Source organism: Crassostrea angulata, chromosome 6 (genome assembly GCF_025612915.1).
Source record: "Crassostrea angulata isolate pt1a10 chromosome 6, ASM2561291v2, whole genome shotgun sequence".
Lineage (NCBI taxonomy): Eukaryota > Metazoa > Mollusca > Bivalvia > Ostreida > Ostreidae > Magallana > Magallana angulata.
In genome coordinates, this window is record NC_069116.1 from 24,047,457 (window position 1) to 24,060,335 (window position 12,879).

The 12,879-nt window shown below is 31.5% G+C and overlaps 1 protein-coding gene across 1 annotated transcript; it reads right to left on the reverse strand.

The window, feature by feature from the left end:
- Positions 1 to 3,021: 3,021 nt before the first annotated feature.
- On the reverse strand, positions 3,022 to 11,630 carry LOC128190294 (proteasome subunit beta type-6-like). The gene is made up of 6 exons (XM_052862310.1): positions 11,475 to 11,630; positions 11,187 to 11,254; positions 10,916 to 11,047; positions 9,387 to 9,516; positions 4,603 to 4,747; positions 3,022 to 3,262 (listed from the first exon to the last, which is right to left on the reverse strand). Exons 1-6 carry the CDS (start codon positions 11,523 to 11,525, stop codon positions 3,132 to 3,134), a joined length of 657 nt encoding a protein of 218 aa, XP_052718270.1. The 5' UTR covers positions 11,526 to 11,630; the 3' UTR covers positions 3,022 to 3,131.
- Positions 11,631 to 12,879: the final 1,249 nt, after the last annotated feature.

The following is a 12,879-nucleotide window of genomic DNA, read 5'->3' on the forward strand; positions in this document are numbered from 1 at the left end:
TTGTAACATTCATTGTGTAATTTCTGAATTAAAATAAATATAATAAAATATTGACTGTTTTCTTACATTTAACACAAGCTGGAGAAAAATGACCCGTTTTCAATACACAAAACAGCTGGTGTGTTGTCTTTTTGTTGCGTTATGTAACATCACGGGATACTGAGTCTCAACATAAGCTTGTATAGAAATTCTCTCTGCGGGCTCTCTCTTAGAGACTTTGCTATATACCCCGAGTTCCATTGGTTTACTTATGATCTCCACATACCATACAACCATTCTGTGAAGCATGCCATAACTTTTCTTTTGTCGTCAATTTTTTTAACAAGCTTTTGACGCAAGCGATGGTATCGAGATCAGAGTAAGTGGCTGGTAGACCCTGAGGTTTTTTGGAAAGTTTGATAAAAAAAAATCGAAATATTTCCAAATAAATGTTTATAAAAAATAAGTATTCTTTGTCAGCATTCTGTGAGCTATCGTTCTACTGCCTGTAGTAGACTAGACTCGCGACTTTTGGTTGCTTTTTGAACGAACAACGAAGACCTGTCAAAATGTTCAGATTCATCGTTTGAGGAACAAGCATGAAGCCATGCACATCATCTTCCCATGTTAGCACCAAAGACTCAAGAAAAAGGATTCGTGTTTAAAATATATTGATCTTGCCAAAGAAGTACATTTGTAGGATCATTTACATAAATCATTAATCGTTTAAAAATTACTGCGCATTTACCCTTGTTTTTTAAAAATAATTTCGTTCTGTACCAAGAAATTATTCATTGGAAAAATTAACTGTCTGGAACACATTTGGTTTTATCCAAATTAACTGAGAACAATTAGATAAAAACTGAAGTTTTCTTAAAACTCTTAATTAACAAACAACTATTAAAATACTAATTTTCATTAGCGTATTTTCTTTAAAATCATGTTTTCAATAAAATATCAATGGTTATTTTACTTTGAAGTTGGGGTATATGGGGCTTTTAATAAACTTTGTATTCCTAAAATCTTGCAAAAACAGGTAACAATCATATCTGAAAACGAACGAATAAACAGGAAAGAGGGTTATCTCTTAATACTTACATTTTTAAACAAATCTCAAAATTTACAATCTTACTGGTGTCTCAAAAAATATTTTCGAGTTTTATGATCAATTGTATCATCGAACATGTGATTAATTTAAATATAGGAATTATAGTTTCACGGTTTTCGTGAAGTGTAAGTGCGAGTGGTCGCAAAATATAACTGTTTGAGTGAAAAATTAATTTTTGCTTATCTTTAAATAATTGCTGCACGCTATCATACTCACGTTTCGGTATGTGTTATCAAATGAAAATTACCATCATTCAAATACAAATTATTTCGCATTATAATTTAAAAAAATACATGTCCATGAATACAACACAATAGATAAATTTATTTTTAAATGTTAATTTCATGAGCTCGTTATTCTGTTGCTAACTTTCATACAACTTTTCTGCACTTATCTGTCTTTAAATTTCGTGCTCGAAAAATACGTGTTTGCGTTATCTATCTATGAACGGAACGTTTCAGATATTGAGATTTGTGGATTAGGGCCAATCAGTTTCTTGTATCATCATTCCCTAACAACAGATTCTGGCGTCCGCCGAGTTTGTTGTTAGAAAGTATATATATAGGGGATGCAGAATAAGACGTGGTTTAGACTATTGATACATTCAGTAATCTTTCACACGGTTACACGAAAAAATAATATAAGAATCGATCATGTCAAGTTGCATAGTTGTGAAAATGATTATCGATAAAACAAACATGGAAGTTTGAAATTAAATAACAGCAAAGATAAACGTAATCATACCAAAGTTTACTTCAAATAAGGTCTTGGAAAGTATTACAGCTTCTTGAAAAAGAATTATGTAAAAGCTAAGAACATCTCTTTTGTTTAAGATGGATCTTTTTTTTTGCCTGTGATATAAAAAGGTCTCCTGCGGTCTCCACTTATCAAATATTAATCGTTTAATATTCTAGGTTTGTATAAATCTTGAGGCAACTTGTGCTGAATATACGAAAAAGAAACTTACAAAAGTGGGGATAGCACGGGTACTTTATGCCAAAAATAGCTAGAGAATAACTAAAGACTAAGTGGTTCATAATCTTATGAATTAGGTCAGTTATGTGTAGAATAATCCACCTGCATATAAATTATTATTTTTAAAAAAAGTGCATGTATTTTAACCTCTCTAATCCCTGATTGACTGTGTACAGCTGTCATTAATTTGGTGCCAGGTCCTAACTTTTTTTTAGAATAATGTTTGAAGTTCATGAACCTTATGCTCAATAAGGATACCTTAAAATGCATTGTTTTACGTTCCTGGGTTGGTAGAGTATTTTTTTTTACAATTATTTTCCAGTTCTTTTTTATTATTATTTTCCGGTTCTTACATGCAGATGAAATGTATTGCGTTTTGAATTGCTAATCTAATCAGAGAAAACTGCGCAAATTTAAACTCAACGGACTTGCACGATCCGACTTCAATTGTAGTTACCATGGTAACCTTCAAATAAATTCAGTCATGAGTGTAATTTGATGACAATAATAAATGTCTAGGTATTTTTACTCACTTTTTATGGATGGTTGAATGATTCAGAGGCAGGTGTAAATTTAAACATTAAAATGCTTTCTTTGGCGATTTGTATCGACTGTGAAGGTAGCTATCATTACAGATATTTTTTATCGAACCCACGTTTTTGCAATGCTTGCTTTACTAATGAATTGGCAAAGAAAGCACTCTATTGTGTTTAAAAACAGGGGTTTTTTCAATTATTATCAATATATTTTTCTCCTTTCTTTCGTGTTTTTTAATAGTGTTTGTTTATTGGAGGGTTCCCATTGTTATTTCCCATGGCCTGACCAGAAATGACTAAGAGTAAATTTTCACATGCATAAGCTTTCCAATGCGGAAGAATTGGACACTGATCTTCTGCTAACAAACCAAAGGCTTCAAAGCCACAGGTGGTCAGTAATAAAATACAATCAAAGACGTGTCATCAAATGTCATTGTCATTTATTACATATATACAAATGAAATGGAGGGACGAAGATGAGAGCACTAATTTGCACGAAGTCAAGAGAGGCTGGTAGAGATCTGTCATTGTCCTTAATAATCCTCATAGAACGTGGGTACTTGGTTACCAGTCAGCACAAATCTCTCGACGCCATCTTTGTTAATGGCGGCCAAACGGACGACTCCACCACTGGACCCATCTCTGCTGATGGCAAGGCCGACACCTAGAGAATGTATTGACAGAAACTTAGCACCGTCTCCCACAGCTAAACAAGGTCACCAAGGATGCTTCAACAGCCCGGAATAAACAGCTCACCCGGAAATCAAATATTTGCATCCAAAGGAACAAGCTCATATATAGTTTCTGTATGTTAATATTTGAGCTGCATAAATATTTGGTCATCTTCTGCAGTATCATTTTCTATTACACTGCAAATTGTTTCGCATTGATTCCAAGCTAATTATATTTGTGAATTGATTCGTATAGTCTATAATTATAAATATTTAATTTTTTTTTAATATAGTTCACAAATTTTTTTTTATTAAGGGTGTTATTTACTCAGGGTTTGAGTTCTCAAATTCCGATTGTTAAAAAGTTCAATGTAATGAGTAAAATTTGTTCTAAACACAAAAAATGTTTATGAAATGAATTATTATTGACAAAACATTCAATATTTTTACTTTATTATGGAATTATGCTCAAACAGAAATTGACTTTTAGCCAAACAGAGGAAATTCGGACTAAATTTTGCAGATTTTGTTTTTTGCTAAAAGTTTTTTGGCAGTAGTCTAATATTAGAAATTAAAATTTTATATTTAAGTCTACGTAATTTTGCATATTTTCTGTTGGTTTTACCTCACTTAATCATTAAAATAATCTTATGGCACGAATAATAAAAATATCGAAAAATGCCCAAAAACGATAAAAGACATCATATCTCAAAATTTTGATCATTGACCTCATATAAATTTTATGGCAACAGAATAAGGTCAATATAAGTAGTTCAATATCATAAATGTTTTTGTATTATCATCATTCAATTTTTTGTAAAATTGAATCAAAAATGGGTAGGGATTTGAAAACTGTTAGAGGAAATTCGAACTGAATTTTTTTTTAAAATTGATGCCGAAATCTTAATGTTGTGTACTTATTTAGTGCCACTGCCATTCATAAATTGTATCTTATTTTTTAAAGTGTTTAATTATTTGTAATATTTTTAAAATTAAGAAAATCTCAATCGTAGTGTAAAATTTTATGGGATTTTTCTTGATTTTTCAATAAATATTCAATGGCCATTAACTCAAAAAGTAGGTCATTGACCTACTTTTCTGAAAGTGAAAAATAACAATATGAGCAAAGGTTTATAACACACAATAGATGGTTTTTCATTATCATCAGTGGATTTTTTTTTCATTCTGAGTAAACGTCATCCTTAAGATTTAATGTTTCCGTTTTAGTTCATGGTCTGTTTATTTTCTTAATTAGACCATTGATTGTCTGCTAATGAACCAATAAACATAAAACATAGAACATTGCTTGTTAATTGGGGATATCCAAACTTACCATTTGCAACAAATTTAAGGCATTCTTCTTTGGTCATGCCTGTCTTAAAGTTGGCATCCACGTATCCATAGATATAGGTGCTGCCAGAACCCCCCGTGGTAAACGGCATACGTGTCAACATACCTCCCAATGGGATAGCATAGACCTGGTGAACAATAAAAATATATATTCTGATATATGTATATTGGTTGTGGGTATCTGGGTTTGCTTTGGTGTATTGATTTTGGGTACTTTTACCTATAGAAAAGACATTACTAATATGTGTCTTTTAAAAAAATATTGTCATTACAATATTTGGGTTTTTTTAGCGGCTTAAAAAAGAAATATTCTAATGTGACTCTATTCTTAAGACACTGTTATTACATAATGGACATACCTCTTTTAATTAATGTTTATGTGTTGTTGCTGTTTAATGTTTATCTTATTTATATTGATTAGCTAAATCATGGTTTTAGTAAATTTTGATGACCTAGATGTAATTTGTAATTTAATTAATTACATCTGCCAAGTAATTGTAATTTAATTAATTTATTAATTGAATTTGAAAACTCTTGTAATGGTAATGGTAATTTAATTGAAGGATTTAAGCAAGTAATTGTAATTTAATTAATTACTTTCCATTGTAATTGAACCAATCTCTGTTTCAGCCACATCTCACAAATTCTAAATCCAACCTGTATACTGTACATGTATATATATCATATACAATCTATATTCTTAGTAACCATGAACAAGTATTTCTAAACTGTAGATGTATGCATGCATACAAAAGTCGATGAAAAGTGTCAGGGATGAAGAAGGATTTTTTTTCAAAAGCTATTGGTAAAAAATATAAACCAAAGTCCTGGTGACAATATTGTTTTCAATTGACCATTATAAATGTTCAATCTATGAATATGTTAAAAATATGCCTTTTTGAGAAAAAATTATGCATTTACATACCATACACCTAATACAATGTATATTAGGCTGCCCTTTGTGTGTCAACTTACTGAATGTTATAAAATGATATAGCTGTTTTTTATGAATTATGATGTTCAAGTCTGTAAGTCCTCAAAAGTATTTCATAGTACCTACACACCCAATATATTAGATTGCCCTTTGTATATAAACCTCCTAGATGTTAAATGATGAAGCTACTTTCCTTGAATTATGACAAAGACCATGCGTCCTCAAATGTATTTCAAATAACATTTAATGTGTTCAATTTGTTGCAAAATCATCAACATCAAAATGAATATCTGAAAACCCTGTCAAAAAATGCTTTAAGAGCAGACGCCTTTTATCTGTCCCAGTGGAGAAGTGGAGATATTTCATGCACAGGTACTTCCTTGAAAAAAATGATTAGATGTGAAACCTATTGCATCATCATGGTTCAATAATGACGCACTATCAAACAGTTTTATGTAATGCATATTAAATTTCAGACTCTTGTGTTGTTTTTATAAATGTGAGAAAATTAATTCATACAAAACAGAAAAAAAACACCTCCACATTTAGACTTCATTACCAGTATGAACATTATAGTGGGGCTTCTATTGGCATCAGACGCATAACTTTTTCCCCAAGTTTATAAGCAAAGTATTGCATAGATATAGATCAATCTTATATAAAATGCATTGAATAGTTCTTTACAAAATGTGTGTAGGAATTTCTTTTTTTTAGATTTTATAATTACATGTATCATAATATCCAAAGAAGTGAACAGATATTTGCTGAGAAATATCTGAAATAACACAAAATTGCAGTTTTGAAAATCAAAGAAAATCTTTAATGTCTTCATATTTGTAGGATCAAATATTTATGTCAAATGTTATGTCATTTTCTACCAAAAAATTGGTTTTGTTTATTGTTTATAACATTTATTTTTAGAACAAGTGATATTATCGCCGTGTGTTGTATAAAATATTCATTTTAACAACATTTATCCAACAACTTCATTACTGTTAAAGTATATTGTATTACGGATAATGACTTTTGAAAGTTAATTGTTTTTTTTTTATTAATTTGTTTTTCATTCATAAATAATACACCAGTACATGTGGTCCACTGAATCCTATCAGTGAAGTTGTGTTCTATATTTAGACCTTAGATCTGGCATGAACCATTCATGTAAGCATCAGCTATCATCATCATTGCTCTAAATTATTGAATTCCTAAACTTGGATAACATTAAAAAAGCTGGTGCTCAATACCTTTCTCACACTCATGGGACACTAACACCCCTCCCCCACAACCTGTATCTATGTTTTAAGATACAACAGAGTTTTGTTATTGTGATCAGTTACATCAATATCGTGAATAACATGGATATGTCGAACAATAAAGGTCTAAACACTTGTTCTTTAAAAGAATTTTCCCTAGATACCTCGATACCTCAGATATCTCGAAATGTTTTCACAGTCCTATGGAGTTTGAGATAGCATGGTTTGACTTAATTGGTTATAATTTTCATCTTTAATAATATTTCTATCCCACATACATGTATGCATAAAAATTAGAATACGTTTAATATTACATTGGTGCACTGAAGTTCTCAACACACTAATTGTACAAGAGACAATTTACTGAAAATTTCAAGTATTAAAACATTTTCAAGCTAGCATAATGAGACTACTCATTGGCGGATCCAGAGGGGGGGTTCCGGGGGGTCGGAACCCCCCTTTCTCTGGGACATATGAATTTTTTTGCCTATTTAATGCCTATTTAACGGCAATTTTTCCCATTTATAATAGAAATACTGTAATTATCTCAAATTAATGCTTTTAAAATTGCTTATTTAAAGAATTTCGTATTGTTGGTTTGACTTAATTGGTTATAATTTTCATCTTTAATAATATTTCTATCCCACATACATGTATGCATAAAAATTAGAATACGTTTAATATTACATTGGTGCACTGAAGTTCTCAACACACTAATTGTACAAGAGACAATTTACTGAAAATTTCAAGTATTAAAACATTTTCAAGCTAGCATAATGAGACTTAACTCATTGGCAGATCCAGAGGGGGGGTTCCAGGGGTCGGAACCCCCCTTTCTCTGGGACATATGAATTTTTTTGCCTATTTAATGCCTATTTAACGGCAATTTTTCCCATTTATAATAGAAATACTGTAATTATCTCAAATTAATGCTTTTAAAATTGCTTATTTAAAGAATTTCGTATTGTTTTGTTTCCATGAATCGGAAATTCTGTTACAAATATACCGTGTAAGGGGTTAACCATTATAAAAATGCACAACTTTTAAAAATTTTTCTAAATGTAATCGCTTCTGTACTAGTGCCGGATGACGTAAGCGCACTCATTACAGTGGTCACATCAAGTTCTCTGGGACGACAATTGCTTTTACCATTGTATTACACACGTACCATCTTTTCAGCAGAATACCATTCTTTTGTCATATCCTATCATTTAGACCTTTATTCAAGAAGACAATAGATGGAAATCAAAATTGATAAAAAGTTCAGAATTTAAAAACATCAACGACATAAAAAAATTAACCAAAATATCCATTTCTATAATAGTTTGTCGCAATTAGTCTGAGTTATTTTTTGTTTCTTAGTGTTTCTTTTCTATCAAGCATAGACGCACTTTCTCATTGCTGGAAACTTAGGTTTCTTTAGGCTAGATATTATGCAAATCTTCCTTACCTAAACCAAAACGGCAAAACGCTCAATAATGCAGTGCACTCTGATGTTGAAATAGATGTGAAATAAATAGTGATGAGATAAATGTTTATCAAATACAGTTGTATATGCACTGAAAACGTTCAAAAAGTCCTTGTTTATTGACAAATGATGAATTTTGCACATATTGATTTTCATCAAATAGAACCCCCCCCCCTTTTCCAAATTGCTGGATCCGCCTCTGTAACTAATATCAATTATCATAAGATCAAAACAAGTTTCTCCAGCAAACAGATTTGAAGCTACCATGGATGCCTCATAAAATGCATTAATCAATAAATTGCCATAAATTAGTCAGTGATCTGTATTAACTGGTAGGTGCTTCCTAAATTTTTTTCAGCCTCAAAGAGAACTAACTCTCTCTTAAAACTGAGGAGAATCAAATCTGGACAGCATCTACTGCACAAGACAAAAGGGTTGTACTTCTAAACATGATGCACTAAATGCAGAACAATATACTGCACAAAAACTCACAGCCTGTGACAAGATATTTATCTTATTTGAATTCTTGATAATTGATATATATGTAGAAACTATAGTTTTACTTGTATTTATCTTCTTTGGCAAACAAACAAACAGGAGACAAAAACTTCCATTAGAAATTGCTAAAATCCCTGATTATTGTGAGTGAAAGGGCAGTCATATGATATGACTCATATCTATATTATAAAAACATATTTATCAAAACATCAAATCATATACAAATCTCTCTTCTTTGGAAACCCATGATCACTCTCTCATACGCAAACTGACCAAGGACCAACTCATAGATCTTTTCATATTTTTTGATGAAAACTTACGATTCTCAATCCACCAATGAGAAAGCAAAACTCTTTACGTTCAGTTTCATTACTTATCAGTTATGAAAACAACAATAATGTTACGAAAACATGCCATCGTTGAAGGATTGGCGAGATTCCTCCACAAAAATATTAAGAAGCCAATCAAGTTAGGGCATAAATTATTAATGTGAACAAGAAAAGTTCAATGAGTTAGTCCAAGGTCGGTAAACATATTTGAGACTGACAGTGCGTTTCTGACGATGAGACACGTCCAAGAGAAGCTATATTTTGTACAAGTAAATCTTTGCCTACCTGTCCTCCCTCAGTTTTATCCCATCCACCTACAATGATCCCTGCTGACAGGTTGTCCCTGTTGTTATAACAGAGTTCTCGGAATATATTGGCAGCTACTTTCACTTTAGGCTCCTCTCCCATGTCCATTCTGTGTAGCAGAAAACAGTATGAACAATACCACTCTACCTTTCAATCTTGTTCATTTTAAATCCATATATTTATAGACATAAAAAAACAAAATCAAATGGATAGCAGCTGTTCCTTACCATTAATTTTTTTTCCATATAAGACATACATTTATTATTACAAAAAATTCATATACAGCAGTAGATCTTACTCAGTAAATGATGATTTCAAAGGGACCTAGACATGATTTTGAGGTCAAAAATAATTTTTTTTATTTTTTAGATATAAAATGATCCCGTTAAAAAGCAATTTTAATTCGTTGTACACATAAATCATTTTATCCAATAAATTTAAAGAAAAATTTTAAGATCATCAAAACTGTGTTCAATGTAAGTGTTTTACTGTACTACTTTATATTACTTAAAGCTGACATGAATTCATCAATATGCATTATTTCCCTTTTATCTCTGACAACCACTATATTAGTTGTAGATTTCTATTGTTCTACTCATCGCTACACACCCCCTATATAAGGCCAAGAGCACTATTCATATTTCACAGCGTTCAGGTATTTCGTACTCCCGAACAATCATGTTACCTTGGATGGAAAAACATGTAGAAACGCATTTTGAACAAAAATACCGGTAATATGACAACCACTGCACTGGCAAGGAATATCCGATGAAACAAGACAGACGGAAATCCGGGCACAGAGACTTAAAAAATCCTCGATAATTGTAGATCGTTTTCATGTGTATTGTTATAACATCGCACATGCCCTAACCACACACTGTGGCAGATCGAGCATTGTCAATGATCGCATGGATTTTAAAAATGAGCGTTTTTGTTGAAACCTATGGAAACTATGTTCTTTTCTTAGATTTACTATCATTTAGCTACTTTGTTGGATGTTCTGCCTTCAGGGTTTTCACAGAAATACAGAAGTTATGCACACTATATGAACGACACACATGTTCGATGTGCATGCGAAATAAGGCAGCACTATATCTGTGCAAAATAATACTGATACCTTGGAAATTCTTTCAAAGAATAAATATATTTTGTATTTTATTGTATTTTGTTTTTTTCCTTTATTGCTTATTACAAACATTCTACTACAATGTGTAGTTCATGCATTTAGAGGCCAGTGCAACCTGAATGCCTCGATCGGAATGCAACTGTCCTTAACTTTCTCCACCGGTATATATACCCCAGTGGCAGTATTGAATCGATCAAAACTAACATGGCAACAAAATACTTTTATGCATTTATGTCAGCTTTATCATGTGATTAAAATTTTAAAATCACCACAACTGTTTTGAAATATATACCAATGACTTGCATAAGAAACATCAAAATTAAAATTTTATTCTATCTGACGATTCAACGTTAATTACTAGAAGTACTGTAGCAGCACTTACTTCTGAAAGTTGAGATGGTAGCTGACAATGTCTGCCACGGCCTGTGTATCGGCAGCTGACCCTGACCGACAGCAGTAGATCTTGTCTGTGATTTTGGTCAGTTTGTCTGTCACTCTGTTGGCTATATAAGCACTGAAATCAAAACACGCAAAATACTTGTATTGTAAAATAATGTACATGTATGTATGATGTATCGCATTAACACATCGTGATACATATTGTATGATAAGGTAGCCTACTAGGAGCAGAGTATAGAATGCAACTGTCATACCCTGTTGTTGTTCTTGAATCTGCCCCAATAACCACACCGCCGTCATATTCCACGGCCATGATCGTTGTCTAAAATACAAAGTGAAATATATGTTGGTAAATATCATTATAAATCAATCAAATATTCTTCTTCTTTACTTTTTTGTTATAGCACATGTCCAACATTTCTCTCCGGTGAAACCGAGTCAAGAATAAAAAGCTCAAGAATAAAAAGCTAAAGGCGATGTAACTTTTATGATTATCATTCTTTTAACCGTGGCGTTCTTTTAATATGAAGACCAATATTTACCCCTGTTTCATGTTCAGCGCTCGCCCAATCTGGGGTTGTTGAAAAAGACATGATGCTCCTATTTTTCAAGTCCTTTGATTCTTGCTGGTCACGACGAAACACTTTTTATCTTTCGCGTAAGAAGAGTCTTCACAAAGGGGAACAACTTCTTGTCATATTAGCGAGTGTCAAAAAATATTGACTGAAGAGAAAAGTTATATTGATTTATATATTCTCTTCTATCAATCTGAAAATTTATTTGTATTATTTTTACACATAAATAAATAAATTTGCAAATCATCACATATTTTTATCTCACTCATCCATTGCTTCATTCTTTAAAAAGGCTGTTTTTAGCTCACGTGTATCATGTTTAGTTTATACATCAAAACTAAAAAATATTTCCCCAGGGTAATCAACATTTTTTTAATTTAGTAAGCAAATTTTTTTTTTTTACAAATACATATTTTTTTATTTTATATTTAAAATTTGTTTGATTTGAACATATTTTATTGTGTAAATTACACAAGAGGATTGGACACTTGTATTAGTGCAATAGCTCAAAATTTGGAACCTAAGTTATTCTTTTTTCAAACATACAAAGATGTTTTGTATATTGGCTAATATAATTGGTTATCATTGTAACATTGTTTGGTGTTTTTTTTATTATCACCAAGCAGTACGTACGTACATTGTTAACATTAAAATCAACCCTTTTCCAATCCATCGCATCGAGTGAGCTTTTGCTTGAGCCTAGATGCGCTCAGTATTATGAATGATCATTGAAAAATAAAACCCTTCAATGAATATTTCATGAGCTATTAATTTTAATAATTAATTAAGATTAATACATGGAATGATTGATGTGTTAAAGTGTCAATCTTTAGGGACAAGAAAATAATACAACTTTAATAATCGATATGTGTCCCTCATTTCATTTCATTCATTGACACTTTTAAAATATGTAGATGGTGACGTGTCTCCGTTACTCCTTTACTTCGTTGAATTTGCCCGTGTTTTCATTGTATCGACCGTTTTCGCTTTTTCATAGTACTTATATAAGGTTGAACCTGTAATGACTCAGTTTTAATTTCATTCCAAACTAATTTGCAAATCAGTACGAAAAAACCCACCAGACAACGCTTAAGAAAAAATTTTCTTTCCTTCCTGGTTTGGTTTGAACATATTTTATTGTATAAACATATACAAATGGTTCGAACACAAGTTCTTACAACTTACGAGGTTCTTACCAAGTATAACAATTTACAACTGTATAGTAGTTTACAATGGAAAGTACATAGAAATGGATATTACTAATATAGTTAAGTTATTGAACAAACGTACATGTATAAAAAGTTCTGTTGAATTTGGTTTAGGCAGTAAAATTGAAGTTACACGAATCTGCCACAATCTCTTATAAATCTCT

Bases quoted from the DNA above. Each gene is read 5' to 3' on its own strand.
- LOC128190294 (XM_052862310.1), bottom strand. From the start codon at position 11,525: ATGTCTTTTTCAACAACCCCAGATTGGGCGAGCGCTGAACATGAAACA. The intron at 11,048-11,186 runs GTATGACAGTTG...TTTTGATTTCAG, and splicing joins GATTCAAGAACAACAACAGG to TGCTTATATAGCCAACAGAG. The intron at 9,517-10,915 runs GTAAGTGCTGCT...TCTGCTACACAG, and splicing joins TACCATCTCAACTTTCAGAA to AATGGACATGGGAGAGGAGC.